This window comes from Aquila chrysaetos, chromosome 11, assembly GCF_900496995.4.
Source record: "Aquila chrysaetos chrysaetos chromosome 11, bAquChr1.4, whole genome shotgun sequence".
Classification (NCBI taxonomy): domain Eukaryota; kingdom Metazoa; phylum Chordata; class Aves; order Accipitriformes; family Accipitridae; genus Aquila; species Aquila chrysaetos.
In genome coordinates this window covers 35,956,149-35,975,255 of record NC_044014.1, presented here as the reverse complement: position 1 = coordinate 35,975,255, position 19,107 = coordinate 35,956,149, and the positions used below count along the sequence as shown (strand labels likewise).

At 44.2% G+C, this 19,107-nt stretch overlaps 1 protein-coding gene across 4 annotated transcripts in view; it reads right to left on the bottom strand.

The window, feature by feature from the left end:
• Positions 1-5,367: 5,367 nt before the first annotated feature.
• LOC115348229 (putative neutral ceramidase C) overlaps positions 5,368-19,107 on the bottom strand; it is a 33,955-nt gene continuing 20,215 nt past the window's right edge. For all 4 annotated transcript variants that reach the window (XM_030030621.2, XM_041127134.1, XM_041127135.1 and 1 more), the window contains 12 exons: positions 18,957-19,043; positions 17,413-17,517; positions 17,198-17,279; positions 16,584-16,699; positions 14,389-14,483; positions 13,685-13,724; positions 12,786-12,881; positions 11,828-11,923; positions 11,038-11,187; positions 10,212-10,271; positions 9,419-9,507; positions 5,368-6,124 (listed from right to left, as the gene is read on the bottom strand). In XM_030030621.2, the coding sequence (XP_029886481.1) occupies positions 5,935-6,124; positions 9,419-9,507; positions 10,212-10,271; positions 11,038-11,187; positions 11,828-11,923; positions 12,786-12,881; positions 13,685-13,724; positions 14,389-14,483; positions 16,584-16,699; positions 17,198-17,279; positions 17,413-17,517; positions 18,957-19,043 (1,206 nt within the window). In that variant the 3' untranslated portion in view covers positions 5,368-5,934. The remainder of the gene's footprint in view (positions 6,125-9,418; positions 9,508-10,211; positions 10,272-11,037; positions 11,188-11,827; positions 11,924-12,785; positions 12,882-13,684; positions 13,725-14,388; positions 14,484-16,583; positions 16,700-17,197; positions 17,280-17,412; positions 17,518-18,956; positions 19,044-19,107) is intronic.

Here is a 19,107-nt window from a genome sequence, read left to right as displayed (position 1 = left end):
CATACATGCCTCAGTCCTTTTATACCCCAAGTTTCTTCTGAAAGGGTCATCCTGTGCATGGTAAATAAGAGCACACTTTGCTCTGTAGGGATTGATTTGAGGTCAGACAGGCAAGGTCACAAGCTGCTCAGCAATGACGAGAGGGTTTTCAACATGCACTTTGGTGACGCTTGGCATGCATACGCAGCAGAAAATCAGCGATGTTATGCATCTGCACTTTTAAGTAATAAATCAAGGGGTTAGGGTTTTTTTCCACCACCTCTTTGGCCAATATTTATTTATCTGTCAATGCTGCAGGAATCACTTTTGCTATAAATTTATTACAGTGGTAATACCTTTGTTCTTCACCTGATCCTTGATGTCTCGGGGGCGATACCAATAGCAAGAGAGCAACGTGCAAAAATAAGGGGGTAGATGGAGTGCTACATGATTTAGGGCTGTGAAAGATTGGTTCCACCTTGGGAAGAGCCTGTTGCCAGGTCACCAATACATAAATCAGCTACAGCCTTGGTCATTTTAAGAAGATGAGGACCTGTTACTTGGAAGACCATCACAGTTAAATGACTGAGCAATAGCAATTCCTGCTTTCACACCCAGTACACAGGGTTCTGGGTTTGCACCTTTCCAGAGAGATCCTGAGCCCAAGAAATAGGTGGAATATCTGGTACCTTGCTACTGATAGCACACAGCACTCAACCAAAGGCCTCCCTACTAAGCCAAAAGAGATTTCACCAAAATAGCTTGACATTGTTCTTACAGACTTACAAAGAGGTCAGCTGTATTCTGGGCTTTAGCAAGAACAGCAGCTCTGCCAGCTCTATTATTTTACCTCATTAGCTTTTCCTGATGTCCTGCTTTTGTTTTCTTTGAAATCAGGGCAATGGTAGAATTAGCTTTTGTGCTTTAACATTTTGCCTCTCGGAGAACTGAGATTCCCTCTTTGCTCAGCACCAGCTGGCTGATCAATTTTGGAGAGCAAGAATGATTTTTCAAGATATCTCAAACCCACAACCCTACTTAAAAAACATTATTTCCCATTTGTAAAGATGTGGGTTCCCAGTGGATAGCAAGGCAAAGCCAAAAACCATATCCATCCCCCACAAACAAGTCCAAGACATGTTGGAGCTGTAAGTGATGAGATCAATGGCCCGGAAAAATCAGCAGATGGCCACACATTTGGCTGCTTGCAGGGCAGGAGGTAAAACACCCTGCATTTTCCTTCTCCCTTCTTCCAGCCAGCCCTTTCCTGGAGGTCTCACATCTGAGGTGCAAAGTGAGAATAAAACAAGTCTAAGGATTACACAACTCCACCTTTGGAGCTGGATAGACCCTGAAACATTCCACCCAGAAACTCTCTCCCATGTACCACTGAAACCCCCTTTAGAAGTCCATGGGACAAGGTCTCCAGTGACTTTCAAGGGGAGTTTCTTTATCTTTGAGCTTGCATGGCTTCCTTTTCCGACTAGCCCAGCTAAATCTCCCATAGACCATCTCATCTCCCCATCACATACCTAGCTGGATTTCCCCTTTTTGGGAAAAATAAAACAAAACCAAACAACCCCTTTGAAGGGTGACATTCCAGTCAGGGACCACAAAACACTGCTGGTCACTAGCTGCCTGGAGGTCAGCCTGTCCCTGGTGCTGCTCATAATACTCGCAGGGGATGCTCCTTTCTTTCAAGGGCTGGAAATTATTGTGTCCCCCCCAAAACCTTGGTCTCAGCTAAAACGGCAATTCTCAGCTGCCCTTTGTTAAGTGCTAGTGGGGGACTTAGACAGCCCCTACTCACCAACCCCTCTTCTTTGCACGGTGCTTGGGGTGGGCTGCTCTCTCCCTGGAGATTCCCTGCCATCTCAAACTCCTCTCCATGCCCAGAGACTTGTCCTGACCTGGCTCTGGCTACCTGCAGGAGATGGGGACTGTGCATGTCCAGATTTAGGGCTGGTTAATGGAAACACTGGGAGAGTGACCTTCCCCGGTCCCCAGACCCACCTCATGCATATGCAGCCCCAGTTGTGAAGATGTTTAAAAGCGGATAGCTGCTGGTGGACCTGTAGGTAGGTTGCACACAAATATCCTTTGTGGGATGCATGCAAACAGCACCAGACAACCGCAGGATCAGACAGGTCCTAAAAGCCTGTATCAAAGCCTGGAGACAGCAGAAGGATTCTCTCCTCTCCTCTCAGTGCCTCGGGTCAGATCCTAGCATCTCTTCTGCAGCTCCAAATACTGTTGGTAAATTCGGGAGGGATAAGATGTTGTGCAGGAGGAAAGTTGCAGCATGGTCAAGTTTTGCAAAGGAGCTCTGTGAGGCGGGTCAGCCTGTGGACACAAGTTTCTCAAGTTCATACTAGTTTATGTCCCACAATAAAAGAAAAAAAGGTGGAGGTTTGCTTGCCTCCCAAGCACGTAGGCAAGACACAAATGGCTATACATTGAAGGAGAGCAGCCCTAGAGAGGGAAGAGCAACTGTGATGAGTAATGCTATATTTAACAACTGGCAAGTTGCCCAAATTCCTGAAGAATTTTTCTAGGCTTTGGCTCTGTTCAGCAGCAAGCTTGTTCTTGTGTAAAACGGCACTGGCACCTAGTGGCTGCTGGATTCAAGCACAGCACCCCAAAACGGCGTGCAGGTAGGAGGAGGGAAGGAAGGGCTTTTTGTCACTGTATGCCAACAGTAGATGACAGCCACAATGCTATTAAAGAGCAAATAAAACAAAGGTCTTCTCTCAACAGCCTTTCTCACACTGCAGCACTCGGAGCTGCTGAATTTTCTAGACACAAAAAATTACAAAAAGTTCCAAAAAAACTCCCCCAAAACTTCAAAAAGCCTGTGCCCACTGGTGACATAAATAAATAAGCCTGCTAAAGGTGTTTCACAAGGGGACCTGCTCTGGGGCACCGGTGGGACTCTCCAGATACTCTAATTCTGGCTCTCAACACCTCTTCTCCCATGAGGAACACCAGCTTCCTAAAAACTCGCTTTTGGGGTCAGATGCTCATGTTTTAGAGGGTAAATCTTACCCATGAGCATTTTAACTGGGCAATTCAATTTCGCTTGTGTAAACATGTTCAGTACAAGCACTACTTAAAAAAATCCATGGTTAGTGTAATGCAATAATACAAACAAAATTATCTGAAAAAATCAACTAAGACATCTCAGTGTTGCCTGAGAAAAAAATGAACCTCTATTTCCTTTTTCCCGATGTATTTCTTCTAGGAAAACAGGAGCACTCCCATGCTATTTATTCTAGTTTATACAGCGTAAGGAAAATGGCAAATAGAGAGAGAGTGATTGTTATACCAGGATTCATCAGGCAGCACCATTTTCAGACCAGGAGGCAGTTCCTGTGTTTCATAAAGATGATCTGACCCTCCTTTAAGGGGCTGCAATGTGTTTCACCATGCATGGTCCCACATGAAAACATGAGAAAAGTGGCAAAAACTTTGCAAGAAACTTTCTGGATCATTTTGCAACTTGAGCATTGTTGCGCTGACCAAGCCTGTCCCATGGCACAGTGGGATGCTGGAGCAGCATCCTCTGCTGCTGCCCACATCCCACAGATGCCACCACTGCCATCAGAGTGATTTTGCTGGTGAGAGCAGGGTGGACAGGCCGGGTGGGTGAGTTATTAGGGAAGGACATTAAGATCACCTTCAGGGATTTGATTCCCAGTGTTGTTCTTCCAAAGCTCACTCTTTCCTGACTCAATATTGCGATTGCTTTGAGCTCCTCCGGATGGGGATCTCTGAGACTGATTGCAGCTGGTTTAAAATAAATAATTCATTCTCTCCTACTGGTTTTAAAGAGAAGCAAAATTATCTGACTGATGATTCTCTGAAGAATTAAAGAGATTGCATACAAAATTGGTACACACTGTTGGAGCTTATTAAACATTTACAATTGTTTAGCTGTAAGACACTACGAGAATCCTAAATCCAGATCTGAAAGGCATATTTTCTTCTCCCTGTGGCCTCTAGATCTACTACTTACAGAGGCTGGAAGAGACTTGGGGACTACAGAGCCATCCCTGCTTATGGCACCCCATGGCAGCACTGGTGGGAGGCATCTCAGGAGGGACCTGCCACCAGCACTGGGTCAAGGTGGTCATGGCTTTGTCCAGCCAGCTTCTGAAACCCCCCAGGAGAAGATTCTCTACCTTCCTGGTTGATCCTCAACCTTTCTGTGTTGAAACCCTTTCAGCCAATGGGTTTTGGGACTGTCCTTCTGCCCCTTCAATAGTATCTTCATTCTGTGCTTTGATGAAAACCTCCACTGATCTTTCACATGGGTTGGAGGGGTACCACGAGCCCTCCTGGTGACATACCTGTAGGTGATTCAGGCTTTGGCCATTGGCTCTGGGCAGCCCTTCATCCAGCCAGAGCCTGCTCACCTTGTGTCCCTCCTGATGCTAAAATGAAGCAGGCTGAAGTCTGTTCAGAGCTGCCTCACCCACAGCTTTAATTCATAAGTTCAATTCTTACTGATTTCCATCTGCAGTACCCAAAATATAAACTTACCACAATGACATCCAACCCTTCTCTGGTTAGACATGAGTCACCTTTTGCTAGCAGCTGCAGGTTCTCCCTCACCAACAGGTCCCTCCTAAAATCCCCATCCTGCATATGGCCTCTGGTGTAACGCCAGTGTCCTCCCATGACACCCTCCTATTGAAACAACCTCTGGGACATGTAAGCATCCTTATTTTTGATCTTTTTGATGTGTCCCAAAGTGATATTTAGAGGATATAATGCCATCTGCTGCCCTTTGCTGTAGTCAGAGGGCTGGGCAGAAGCTTAACACAAGGACAACAAGAGTGAACAAAGTCAGCCCTAAAGTCTTTCTCACCCAGCATCCTGCCTCTGGACCGTGTCACAGATGCATAATGTCTTCAGGTCATAAAATCATAGCAAACATATGTACTCCTTCCAGGGACTGGGCGGCCTCCAGCCCGCTGTAGTTTCTTGGGCCACTTGTAATTATTTGAGAGCTTTCAGAGGGCTTCTCTTCCAAAAACTTGCCCAGCATCCCCTTGAAATGACGCAAACTCACACATGGTGGGCAGCACTGAGCCCACCTGGCACACTGGTCAGTTCAAAAGTGACATTTGTGAAAGAGAGTAACACAGTCTAGCAGGAAAAAACTGCCAACAGCTTCAATATTTTATTTTGCGAGTGTCTGACCTTCCTTTCCTTACTTGACACCTCTGAGGTATGGCCCCATACAGCCACTCTCATCAGGCACCTGTGAAACCAAGCCCACTGATTTATGGAGAACTATGCGCAATTCACTTCATATGACACTTGCCCCACCACCACCTGTAGTCTGTGGTAGCTTTTAAGTCAGAGAATGAATCCTCCAAATGCCCTAAACCAGAATGATTAAAGGAAATAATATTCAAACCTTTCTGATGAGTATCCTATTTATCCCTTTACCTTCCTAAGAGGTCAGCTTTGCACTTCAAGCACGATTGAGGAGTCTTCTCTTCTGATGACTTGTGCATTCAGCAGCTCTTTCCAGTTTTATGGACTTGGCTCAATTTTATGGACTATTTTATGATCTGGATTAGCTCCCAATATGCACTAATTCTCTCTGAGAGAGCCTATTCACAATCAATAAGCACTTGTTTAATGACTAAAGAAAAACAGTTACCTCTTTTACTACAATAAGAATCAACTGCAACAAGATCTGGCCAGGATGGGAACTGCTTGAATGAGATTGGATGGACTAGTGAGACTGAATTGCAGGTAAAAGTCAAAACTTTGCAGGAAGTCAAGCTTTGCACAGCAAAGGATGACCAGCAGCACTTGAGGGACAGCAATGATGTATAGAGTCACGTATGCCACAAAAAAACTCCCAGGCATGCATTGTGAACATCGCAGATACCAAATCTACTGCACAAAGGAAACAATTCCTTTAATGAATGAGATCACCTACAGAGTTGTGATTTCAAACACTGAAGATGTGCCTTCAAATGGAATAAAGACAGCGCGATTGTTAGACAGTTTTTTCTTGTAGTGCCCAAAGTACCGTATCCTGTAGACACCTGGCTCTGTGTCACAAGGGATGTGCCATTCAATAGTCACGTTGCTCCGACCAAATGATCCTTTGGTCCAGTAAAACCTAGCAGACAAACCAAAACCTGCAGTCAGCAAGAAAATCCACTTTTCATTTGTTTTAATATCCCAAGAGCTCACTAAGTGGAATGAGATGAACGCACTCCAGTTAAGTATAGTTTAAGAACTTCTTTTATCCTTTCCTCATATATTTAGGTTATCAGAGCAGCAACCAACAAGCCAACCCAAAACCTGGCAGGCCTGAAAAATATCTGGAAACATGGAAAAGCAAGTCAGTGATCCTTTTAGCAGATGAAGACTATTTCTACCAACGTGTTCTTACATTCCCAACTCCATATCATAACCCCATGCAACATTACCTCTGCGAGCAATATTTGCCAACTTAGTCTTCCCTGCGTAGAGTGAATGCTGAACCAAGAGGATGAATATATTGAGGGTCACAAGCAAAATCTATTGTAATCGAGCTCAGGGATTCTGGCACCCATTTCCACATCAGATTCCTATTTTCTTTTGCAGACTCCTTATGCAAACCCACTTCTGCTCAACCTTAGAACTCTACAGACAGCCACACATCATCTGGGGGCGAGGGATTTTTCAGCTGGCCATGATGGAGAACTTCTTGAGGAGATTAAGAAGATTAACCTGCTCTTCTTTTGATACTGTCAGTGAGGGATACTGCTGGATATCGCCCTAATTGTATCCAGGCCAGACATGAGACTTATCAAGCCCTCCTGAGATAGCACCCCCATTTCAGGGCTTTAACTACAAGGAGGCAGATGAACAAAATACGTTGATTCATCGGCAATTGTAATAAAAAGTTTCCCCATGCCAGTCTCTTACTGAGATTGAAATAAATATTTATAGACATGACTGGGTGAAAAACAGTGAATGATGGGGAAATTTGGTTTGGTAAACAGAGACCACAGGCTGACACAGGGCCCAAGTATCCGCCTGGTTGCTCTTGTCCAAGGTTTTGGCTGTGGATTGCACTGGCTTGGCTTGGGACAAAGACAATGTTGTCTTGGGAGATGACAGCAAGGTGACAGCACAAGGCCCAAAGTGGTGGGGGATTTCCATCCTTGGGGACCACCCCAACTTACCTGGACATGGCCCCAGGCAACCTGCTATAGCTGCGATGTTGGCCCTGTTGGGAGCTGGGTTGGACCAGAGACCTGCAGCCTGAGCCTGGCTGTAATGCTGTGACCTAAAAATGCTGCTGTGACAGATCTATGCCACCACCCAGCCTCCTCCCCATCCTGCCCTCCAGGCTCTGTGAACCAGGACCACCCCTCAGGGATTTGGGAACTGGAATGTAACTGAGATGCCACCTGGGAAGAGGCTTCTCACAGATGAGCTCATGGGGATTTAACCATGTCTTATCTCTGTTGGCTGTTTGCTAAAGGCAGGGCTAGGCAAATTCCTGCCTGTAGCTCAGCACCTTCTCCTAAACAGTCCCAAGAAAGCAATTTCTGCCCCCATGGCAGATGCAGGGTGGGGCCAAACAATTCTCTACTGCAAACACCAAGACAGCATCCAGCAGAAGGGCAAGTCTGCACTGAGTTTGTCCCTGCTGCAGTGGTGAGCGCAGGATAAAGAGCAGATAACAGCTATCTCCTTCCCCAAAAGCTGCACCTCCTTTAGGTAAACCATCATATCTTTTGGTGCCTGAAAATATGCATTTTACAAATGTAGCTCTAAGCTATTTAACACTTTGCAACACTAAGTTAACAAACAGTGCATTCCCTTCTGCTACTCTCCTATTGCAATGTCAGCACATTCAGTGGTATCAAACCTTAGTTTTCCCTGTACTAAAAAAACACAGTCTGGCTCCACTAATATCTAGGAAAAAAGTTTGATGCTCCCTGGCCCCATTGCCTTAATTACTGACATTTCAAGGTTAACAAAGTGACTCATTTTCACCTTAACAGAACCTTTCTTGTGGTGTTTGGTACTTTCCTGAGGCACCAGGAAGGGAGACATTACTGTCTGCATTGGTTTGCCTTCTGGCCAGCCCTTTTAGGCAGGAAAAGGCCAAACAGCTCCTCTTCCTTATCAGCAGAAGTATTTAAGAATCATTCAGAGATCCAAAGTCTGACCTTTCTCAGGAAGGAAAATAAGATGTCTAGATTCCCTTCTTTCCAGCATCATGGCAGCACTCTCTTCAAGTATTGCACTTTTATATGTTTTTTGTCTTCTCAAGCGACATGTTATTAAATATTTTCAGTGTTCCTGCCCAAGATTTTGGGAAATCTGTTGGGTTTTTGGAAGAGGAGGGAAGAAGGCAGGGCTACATATATGGGTGATAAAATGCCATCATTTACCTTACTCAGTTAGGGAACTTGACTGGACAGGGTGACATCAGTGAGAGTGACAAGGTAACATAGTGCAAGCGTTAAACAGAGGGCAAGCTCTTAGAAATGCAGAGCTCCAAGTGCAGGTAGGAATACATCTCCCGCCCAGGGACAGCCGCAGTCCTGGCTAGCCGGATTAGGTTTAGAGAGCAGCTGGTTGCACTTCGGCAGAGACAATTATCCCCTACCAAATGCTCATCATAAATCCAGAGGAAGACTTTCCCAATAAAGCCAAGCTGTCCAGAACTTTGCCTCTCTGACCTCAGACGTTACGTGTTTGCACTGGGATGTTGCAAGGTCAGAAGACCCCAAGAGGGGCGTTTTTCGGAGTCCAATTTCTCACAGATAGGTTCCAGATGCAGGTGGGAAAATGTCTGCTTTTATTCAAACAGGGGAGTAACTTGAAATCGAATGGTTTGACAAAAGATGCCTTTAGTATTCGTATTCCGTGTGCTGACTTCTGGTGTAGCTCTGAAAGGTGACAGCAGGTTTGCTGCTTAGTGGATATTTTTCCTCAGGACTGACATTTCTAACCTTAACTTTGCTTTCTTGCAAACTTTTTTTAAATTGTTGACTGTTTCTACTTTATGATGCACAGCAAAGCTGGCCAGTTTTTCCCTATGAAAACCCCACTGAGGTGAACCTCTCATATTTCCTATTTGGTATCCTATTCATCAGCACAGTATGGCAGATGGATGGATGTAGGCTCTGAAAAAGTTGGACCACGAACCTTCTGTAATTCTTGCTCTTCCTTCTACCTTTCCCAAACTTATAAGCCTTCATTGCAGAAGCTAGACCCAAGGGGAAGACCGATTGTTGCGGTCTTGACAAGATAACCACCCAAATATGGATGGATCCATCCCCAGAGAGCATCATCTGCATGGGCAAGACCAATCTATGGTTGGGAGCTCTGAAATGAAGCCCTTCAGGTTAAACTCAAATTACTCCATGGAGGCTGTGGAACAGTGAAATCTGGTCAGGGCACCTACCTGGTGTCCCAGGAGGCATCGTTCCATACCACGTGCCAGCTGTCTGAAGTGTTGGTGTGTCTCTCCACCGTCAGGAAGTTGTGTTCAGTCTGGAATAACAATAACAGAGTTAGCCAGACGTTTAAGGGACAGTCATGCCCCTACTTTTCTGTGTCACTTTAAACTGGAGAAGGGACTATGATTCTGTTTGCTTTACTGGGAAATGCGGTAATTACTAGCAAAAATGCTTGTATTTCACTGCCAAAGCACAAATTTAAGCTAATAAATGATGCAGAGAATGAGTAAAGAACTTGATCATTAAAAAGAGAATGGACAGGTGAGGTATTTGCTATCAATGTCTATGCAAGATGAGTGATGGGATGAATTAAGTACTTCTCTAATTTTTTTTTGTTTTATTAAAATAATGCACTGGGCTGATAAGATAGAGACTAGAGACCCTGATTTCTATCTCCGGATGGTGCTGGATACCAACCAAGAAAGAGTGTCTGGACTAATGCATGACATGGGTGCCTTTGATTTCAATAGTTTGAAGAGATCATGAATGGTCCGTATCTGACCAAATTAAGGACTTTGGCCAAAAGCATTCTGGTGGTGTGAATTCCCAAAGCACATGCTGAAGGGAGAAACTATCTTCTTCTGAACTCCCAGCAAAGGAAAAAAGCACTGGAGGCACACAATCTTACTTCTTCTGAAACCTGAACATCACAGATTAAAATGCATCAGGCAGAGGCAGTAACTAAATATTCACTAATTCTGAACATCCCCAATTGCAGTGTTGTTGTGTCATATTTACCACATTCTCTGCAGAGTTCCTGGGGTTCGCACCTACAAAAGTTACTTCAACAACTTCTGTCTGTGGGAGAAATTGAGATTTATATTAAAGATTGAGCAGCATATTGCACATTATGAACATCCTTTGAAGATGCCATATAGGTTTTTTAGTGGTTTGGTTGGGGTTTTGGGGTTTTTTTTGTTTTTGTTTTAAATCATTTATAATTTCACTTGGTGCAATAGCAATGGACAATTTAGACTGTGAACTGGTATTCTGTGCCTTGCCATTCTACTTGTCCTGCTTGCTGGATAAACTCCACCATAGTACATAAGATTTATGTGTTAAAGAGGGAGGGAAATGGGTGAGATTTTTAAGAATGTCTCCCTGCCTTCTTTCTACCTTACTGCTGGAGACAGCAATGAGACAAAAATCCTTGCTCTGAACACCTTATCTAAATTTTGAGCATTGAAAACTGAACCCCTTCTGACATTTTTATTTCATTTAAATTCCATACTAGAAGCATCAAAGTTGACCTGATTTCTGCTTGTAAAGAAATCACTGTACAATATTTGCCTATTTAATAATCAACTGTTATTTTATGTTGAAGCAGAAGGGGAAATCTTCTTCATGTTCAATAAAGGGCTTTATTTTCCCCTTCATTCACCCATTTTAATCACATTCAATACAATGACATTGGCATGAAAACGCTCTGTCTCTGCCTTTTCAACCATGCCCACTAAGAGCAACCACAACCCTTTCTTTAGAAAACACAGACTTTTTTGGATGAAGGGTAAGAACTTAAAGATGATTTCCTAAACAGGTTTTAGCAAATCCTTGAAGCTCTCACCGCTCGATACTGCTGTCTCACTTCTTGTAGCACATCCCCAAAAGTCTTATTCGCCGGCATGCGATCGGCGGTGAGAGGAGGCAGCAAGGTCATGTTACCTATATTTAAAAATGGGGGCTCTGGTCCACGTGGCAAATCCTGAACTGTATTCTGGGAGAGGGAAGATGTACTCATTATACATACATATAGATAACCAGTATTTCCCTGATGACTCATATCACTGCTGTGGCTCTTTATCCAAGTCCATTGCTTAGACAGATTTCAAGAACAAGGGCAATAAAGTGAGTATAAAAACAAACAAGAGGACCTTCATCTGTGTTCTGCATGCAGGAGCAATCCCCACAGGACACCCGCTGCCCTGTTGCTGAGGTCCCCCAAATCCACCCGCTAGAATACCCCACAATTTCAGGAGGCAGTGCCCGCCCACCGGTCCTGCACATTCACATGGTCCACAGATACAATGGTAACAAACATTGCCCTGTACAGCAGAAATGTAACAGTTTTTTCTTCCTCTTGGTAGAAAAGCAGCAACTTCAGGCCATGCTGAATGGTTGGGGGTATCTATTTCCTAAACTTTGAACTGAAAAACCCCCAGAATTTCTCAAGTGGTACAAGACATCATTACAGGAATTATTTTCATACCACATGAGAATTCCTCAAAGCAGTTTCTTATGAGAAAAGAGAGGGTAGCAATCACGCAACTTCACTGAGGAACAAATACAGCCATAACCAGGCTTTACAGGATTTAAATGTCTCTGGCAGCGTGTGGCATATAGAAAATTTTGATTACCGTAGCAATAGCCCTTGCGAGTCCTCTGTACAGTTGAATGTAAGCAGAAAGGGTGTGTGGCCCATAAATAGTCGATGCAGCCTCATATCGTTGAACCTAGCAAAGGACAAATTTGGAAAAGGAGGGTTTGAAGGACTCTTGAGCAGTTTCTGCAGCTCACCTTACTGTGCCAAGGCAAGATCAGCACTATATCTGCAGGGGGTTTATTTACTCCCTTACTGCTAAGGAGACAGCCCAACAACTTGCCTAAGTATTCCTGCTGCAATTTCAGGTTACTCTTCATTCTCTGAGCCATCACAAACAGGGAGGACCGGTTGTCACTTTTCCACTTATCACAGCTCTTTTACTCTTTTAAAGGCTTATGATGTAGGTCGTCTCTTCTCCAACTTTTTGGGTTGGACAACCCCAGTTCTTCCAACCCTCTCTCTCAGTTTAGGGTTTCTAAATCCAAGGAGTCCATCCAACAGTCCAAATCTTCCTCAAAGCACAGTATCTACCATGCCTTGTGGGGACCCTTAAAACTGGCAAGCTATATTGCAGTCTTTTCCACAGTAACATGGCACTGCAATTCATGTTCACCTTACAACCCTACAGCTCCAAATCTTTCTTCTGGCAATTTTGCCACTTTATGAAGATAATTTCTAATTCATCCAAGTCATCAGGAGATTACTAAACCAGACCTGAACTCACAGGATCTTCTTTCAGTATGTCTGCCCATTTCACATTAAAGCATCCACACGTACTCTCTAGCTATGGTCAGGAAACCACAGTGGCCCTTGGACCATGTCCTTTAGGCCAGAATAAACAAGGAGGTCTCCTGATTTCTGCCACAGATTCTTCTGCTTTTTATGGCAAAGGAGAGGTACTCTAAACATACATAATTTCACATGAATTATCATCCCATAGAGCCATAACTAAACTCAGTTAAACATGTTCAATCCGCAATTTTAACATTTACCTGGTATTCTTCATAGGTGGTAATGTAGTGGGTGTAGACATTGCACAGACCTGCAATTATGACATCCATTCTTGGTGTACCATGAGAATCAAATTCCTAAGAAAGGAAATAAATCACTTATCTTGTAACAACTGCTTAATGAACAAATTTGTTGTTGTTGTTGTGGTGGTGGTGGTGGTGGTGGTGGTGGTGGTTTGGGGGGGGGTGTTTGGATTTTTTTTACCCAGACAGAATACAAATTTATGGTGGGGAGGGGGCTGAATGTTCAGGGAATGCAACCCTACAAGTGTAATTTGTCTTTGTTAATATCTCATATTCACTTCCCAAAGAAAAATAGGAGAAATTACCTCATACTCTGGTAAATTCAATAAATTTAGGGGTTTGTTTTGAAGCTGATGTCTGTATACTCCTAAAAAAATTGGTGATACAACTATGTGAGATAGGCTCAGTGAGTTGTGGAGATGGTGTCTGAGATTAAGATAGCATTCAGGCTGCAGCTGAGAAGAAGATCAATCAGGAAAATGGAAAAAAGACATTTGCCATCTTTTTTCCAGTTGTTCTCATGTTGCAAAATCCTGGTAGGGATTAAGGAGCTAAACCCCTCCACCCCAGAGACTCCTTGCTAGCATCAGTTATGCCTGGATCCCAGTTGAATTAGCTTGTGTTGGCTTAATGAATTGGAACTCGACTGGTTTGCTTCTTTTGGGGAGGATATTCATTTCTCCTGCATGTCAGTAAGCACATGCAAAATGTGTTTGAAACAATTGCGAGAAGGAAACATCTGTAAGACATGAGACCCATGGACCCAGGTGGGAGGAGACAAGGGAAAAAACAGAAGGGTCAAGAAACATGAAGTTCCACATGTGCTGCGCTCTGAAGAAACTTCCTCAGTAACTTACTCTTTTAACAGCTTCCCGTAGCCTGCGTCCAGACATGGTCCTAGGGGCATTAAGGGAACAACGTCAGTCTCCAGAAATTCAGGGAGCTAAAGCAAGAATCCCTAGTTGGACATGCAGCACACCACCAGAAATTCACATAGCATTTGCAGCGCTGCTCAGCATCTCTTAAGGCTTCTCTGTGATGAGCTCAACCAAAACACCTCAAAACATTTCATGTGCGTCATCACAGCCAGGGTGAGGTTGGAGGGACGCCAGGGTAGGGTGGGGTAGGAAAAAGGTGCTAGAAATAAATCATTATCCTATTCAGGTTTTCACCATTGTACCATCAACAGTCAGTGTAATTCATCATTACGGGGTTTGTGGTGTGAAAAAAAATCAAAGTTAACAAGTTCCTTTCGTTTCATTGAAACTGCATTTTGCAATGAACAGTTAAAATTATTTAGGAAGCTTGTTTGCATCTCATTCATTCCCATGGCTAGCTTACAGAACAGAGAAGAAAATGGGAAACGCCAGGTAACCAGAGGAGACAGTATACAAGAAAGTACATGCAGTGGACATATATGTGTAGTGCCTGCACAGCTATCATATATTTGGAACATTTTTTAGCCTTACACCCTTTCTACCTGCAGGCAGAAGTATTGCAGGTGGTTTGAATGAAATGCTGCTGGCTGCAATACATAGAATAAGACCAAAGAAACACATACGTGAACTCTCCAGGAACAGCAATGATTGCCAGTGATCCAATGGCAGCAATCTGAACATCCACGATGTCAGGGTGCCATGGGTGAGGTCGAGTCATCTGAGGTGAAAAAAAGTGGATATAACTGTTGTAGGGTAGTAGCAAAAAGAGATAGCTAAAGTGTTTTCCTTCCTACCGTCATAAATCAGACAAGTAAGTTTACTTTGTAGACAGGCACATGACAATGTAGTTTCTCCACATGTACAGCAAGTTGTCTGACCATAACAGACAGATAAGGTACATGTGAATACTATGGGTACGGCAAAAAAAAGGTGTTGCCAGAGGGGTAGCTTAAAGCAATGTGGGTAAATAAGGTCAGGGTAGCACCTAGAAACCTCTCACCTGCATGGGAGGATAGAGTTAGGATCAATAAGGTTGATCATCTGTCCAGGAGAGCAAAAGTGAATGAGTGAAATCAGAGCGCCCAATGGTGATGGGAAGGAAATGAGTTATGTCTTCATTAGCTGAGCAAATGCACTGTCAGTTGTGATGCAGAGGGAGAGTTTCTAAGTAACCCAGAGGGTGATGTTCAGGGAACCCTGGCTTCAAACTGCCCCTTAGCAGGGACCACACCATACTCAGATGCAGCACCATTGCAGCAGCCAAAACACATGCTACAGCAGCATTTCATCTTAAAAAAAAAAAAAAATTATCTATGAAGAAGCCTGTTAAAAGGAAATTAAGAACAACAAGAGCTCAAGGGTGGCATGGCTCCAGCAAATGAAATGCAAAATCCCACTCCAGCAAGCCAAAAAGAATTTTGAGGAGCAATTTACTGGGGGCAAAACATGAATGACAAAACCTTGTGAAGCACATCAGAAGCAGGAGGCCTGCTGGGACCTCTTTTTATAAAAGATGAGGTGAGAAGCTGATTGAACACAAAGCAATGCTAGGAAAGCTTTTAAAGAGACTCATGAAAGGAATAACAATGAATTGCCTCATCCAGATGGCATCCTCTAAGTGCTCTAAAGGACCCTAGACATGATCCCACTCCACTACAGTGCCTTTACCTTAATGCCAAGGGAACAACAGGTGGAAAATGGGACATCAATTTTCTTTTAAAGTTTTAACTAGGATTCTGGGAGAGTTCAGTAAGAACAAACACCAAGTCCTGCCCAGGATAGAGTAGCCCCGAGAATGAGGACAGGCTGGGACCAACGGGGCAGCAGTTCTGAAGAGGCTGGCCCTAAAAAAATAACCCTTCCCTGTGTAAGTGGGGTGTCCCTGGGATGGGGACCAGCAGCGGGGGATCTCCAGCCTTGCTGACTGCCCCACGTCTTCTGGACATGGCCCTGAGCAACCTGCTGTAGCTGCAGTGTTGGTCCTGCTGGGACCGGGGTCGTGCAGGAGAACTCCACCCCAGGGTACCTCCAGCCTGAGCCTGGTGTGACTCTACCTGTAGATAAGTAAGTCTGGCATCAGCCAATGTTACAGCTCACAGAATTATCAGACGCTTGCATAAACATGACAAAAAAGCAGAGAAGTCAACAGAATGTTTCCAGAGGAAGTCAAAGCCCGGTAGAAACCTCTGAAGACAACACTGAGAAGCTGGGTATGTTGATACAGTCCCCAGAGCTTCCAAAAGGCACCATGATGAGTTACTTCATTTTGCATGGACTAGTCTGTCACATGACAGAAGGAAAGGTCCTCTCATGGATTAAGGTAGGAAACCAATGGTAGGATGGAAGAAAAATCCACCCAGAGCTATTAAGATCTGAGCACCAGCAGAGGATGTCCTGAAGCCAGAGATTGCCAGGAGGCAACCCTGAGCTCCACGCACTGTTAACTTTCCCTGACCTCATGCATTTTCCCTGTGTATCCTGCTCAGGGCTGTTTCACAGGCAGAGAATTAGGCCAGGGTGGATCTTCAATGGGCTTTTTGACCCTAATGAGTGCAACAGATCTGGTCCCTTCTCCTGGGATATAAGGAAAAGATGTTCTGCAAGAGGAAAACTTCCACCTCTCTCATTCTGATACAAACTAATGTCAACACTTTTTCTTGTTTTCTATTTTCATGCCTTCAAAGCCCTTGCAGCTCTCTCTGCTGCACTGTTCTTCACCATATGGGCTGGCACATACATCATCTATAGCACCCTACCAAAACCTAGCCCAGATCAGCAATCTCTGCACTTCCCAGGGCACACACCACTGCATCCTTACCTCTCCGGTGCTAAAGAGTATTGGCTTGGGTTTGTGGCAGGCTTTTGTTTCATTGGAGGGCTCTCCCAGCAGCTGGTCCCGGATTTCATCCCAAAATGGGTTCCCTTCTACTGAGCCTTGAAGGGGAAACATCTTTTAAATGCTGTTCCTTCAGCTGCCCCAGCAGCTATTGGACAGAAAACTCATTTATTACCCCCTCCCTGCTTACGTGGGATAGGACATTTCTCAGTGGATTCTGACTACCTCCCTTTTCTGGGTGGTTTAAAAAGCCTAGCTTTAACCCAGCTGAGCTCCATCTTGGCAGCCTTTGGATAATGAGAACAAATGAGAAAGATTGCCCCAAAACCAGCACTTTCTTCTCCCCAGTCCCCATCCAGCACTCTCCTTCCTTCAGATCATGGTCATATCCTTCTCCAGAAGATTTCTGACGAACACAGACAAACTTGCGAGGGGGCTGTAAGATCACACCTTCCTAAAAAACATCCCTTTGGAGACTGTGGTTCAACGAGCTGTTGATGTTCTTAAATGTCTCTGGGGGTTTGAATCTATTTGGGGGATGCCCCATGTCCTCCCCATTTGTACGAAGCCATATTGACATCTGCTCCCTAAATTACCTTGTGTGAAGTTGAAAGCCCCCACTCCATCAATAGTCCCTGCAGCAAAGCTGTGTCCTAAGGCTGGTTTACATGTTTTAACCTTAATCAGAAGGGGGAAAAAAATGAAAAAGAGATATTTTAAAACCAGTTCCCCTCAGCGTGCCAACTCCTGATGTGAGAATATAACATTTCTTCCTTCCTTATGCCTGTATCCCAGGAGTTCCTGCTCTTACCGTGTGCGTGGCATTGAGCTTCACCGAGACATCACTCATGTTCACCCACTGGTGAGCTGAGCTGAGGGGTCCTGTGACCTCCTGGTAAGCTTGTTCATACAGGTCCTAAGGGATACACAAGGTGGAAATCCTTGAGGAAGAAGAAATCAGGAACCCAGCTCTTCTGAGATTCAGCTATATGAACTATTTCTTCATTCTGTTGACACCTTCCAGTAGCCTCTTCCAGGTGTTAAAGCAAGAGTGTATTTCCCAAGCTCCTTTGTTTCTATCACCCCATCTCTACATCCTGCATGCCCCAAGTCCTGCAAGTTCTCCCTGTGTCAAGTAACATAGGGAGGACGCTCTGTGGTCAGCAGTTTTGTGTGTGCCTTTCTTTTTACAGCTGAAATATGCACCTGTTCCATGAGGATGGCAACTTCTTTCTCCTAGTTGCAGCCTTTTGGCACTTCTCACAACTTAGACCAACCAGAAGAAATGTTTTCTATGAGAAAGATGCACTTTGTTGCATTCATTGCTTCAAATCACATGGACTTTACAATGCATTTACTATACAGCTGACAGCTAAGCCATTCAGCTCTTCAGTGAATGGCTTTCTGGCACACATGCCTCGAGTTGGTACACAGAAAGTATTGCCAGAAGTAATACAGGTTTAGTAACATTCCTGTAACTGCAGGAAGGAATAGAGGACACTGCCTTTGAAGGCCAAGAGTCTGCAGTGTTAAAAATGACAGCAATGTTTTCCCTCGCCATTTGATACACACACCGGGCCTCCCTGACTGTGACAATCTTTCACTTGCAAGTTATGATCAGCGTGGAATGACTTCAGGGCAAGCATCTGAAATGGTGATTGAAAGGAAACCGCCACCATCAAGCCTGCTCTTATTCCTCTGCTGGACCTGTCCCAGTTCCTACAAGCTGCTCTCCCTGAAACGGTGCCAAAAAATGTCCTCTTACTGACTACTCTCACATTACACGAAGCTGCAGAAAGGGAACTGGTAAATTCCGGTGATTTTTGAGCCCAATGACACAGGCAACGTAAGGGAGCCTATGGGGTGGAGGATACCGGCTGAGTAAATGCAAAGTCAAGCAAGGCAAGATGAGTTTCTTTCGTGGATGTTTAAACTGGCACATTTTAACTCACATTTGCGTTAGTTTGGGAGTGTGATGCTAAAGTTGGCCAACAAGTGGTACGTGATGGTGCCTCTGAGCACTTCTAGGAGTCTTCAACACCAGTGATTTTTCCCATCATGATACGTGCATGAGAGGGAGGGGAAGATTATAAGAGGCAACATCCACATTATATACCAATAAGGAATATTGAGATTAAAAGCCCAAACCAACATTTTCAAATTGTAACACCCACAATGATGTATTTAAATAAAAGTGTATGCTTGAAACTTTTCCTTAAGCATATAACTATGGACTTTAGAGTAATTTAAATCTACGAACATTCACAAAAACAGGTGCAAGAAAGTTGCTTAATTGAACATGCATTCCTGTAATAACAGCATTCACGCGCATTCGTAAAGCAAAATATCACTTACCCTTGCTTTCAAGTAGATATTTTGCCCTATAATTCTTGTACTGTCAAACATGTCATTACCAGGACCCATGGCCATGCACATCTTTGCCTGTTAAGAAATTTGTTTAAATGCTAGTGATCAGTTAATATGGAGAACATGTGGCACTGCAAAG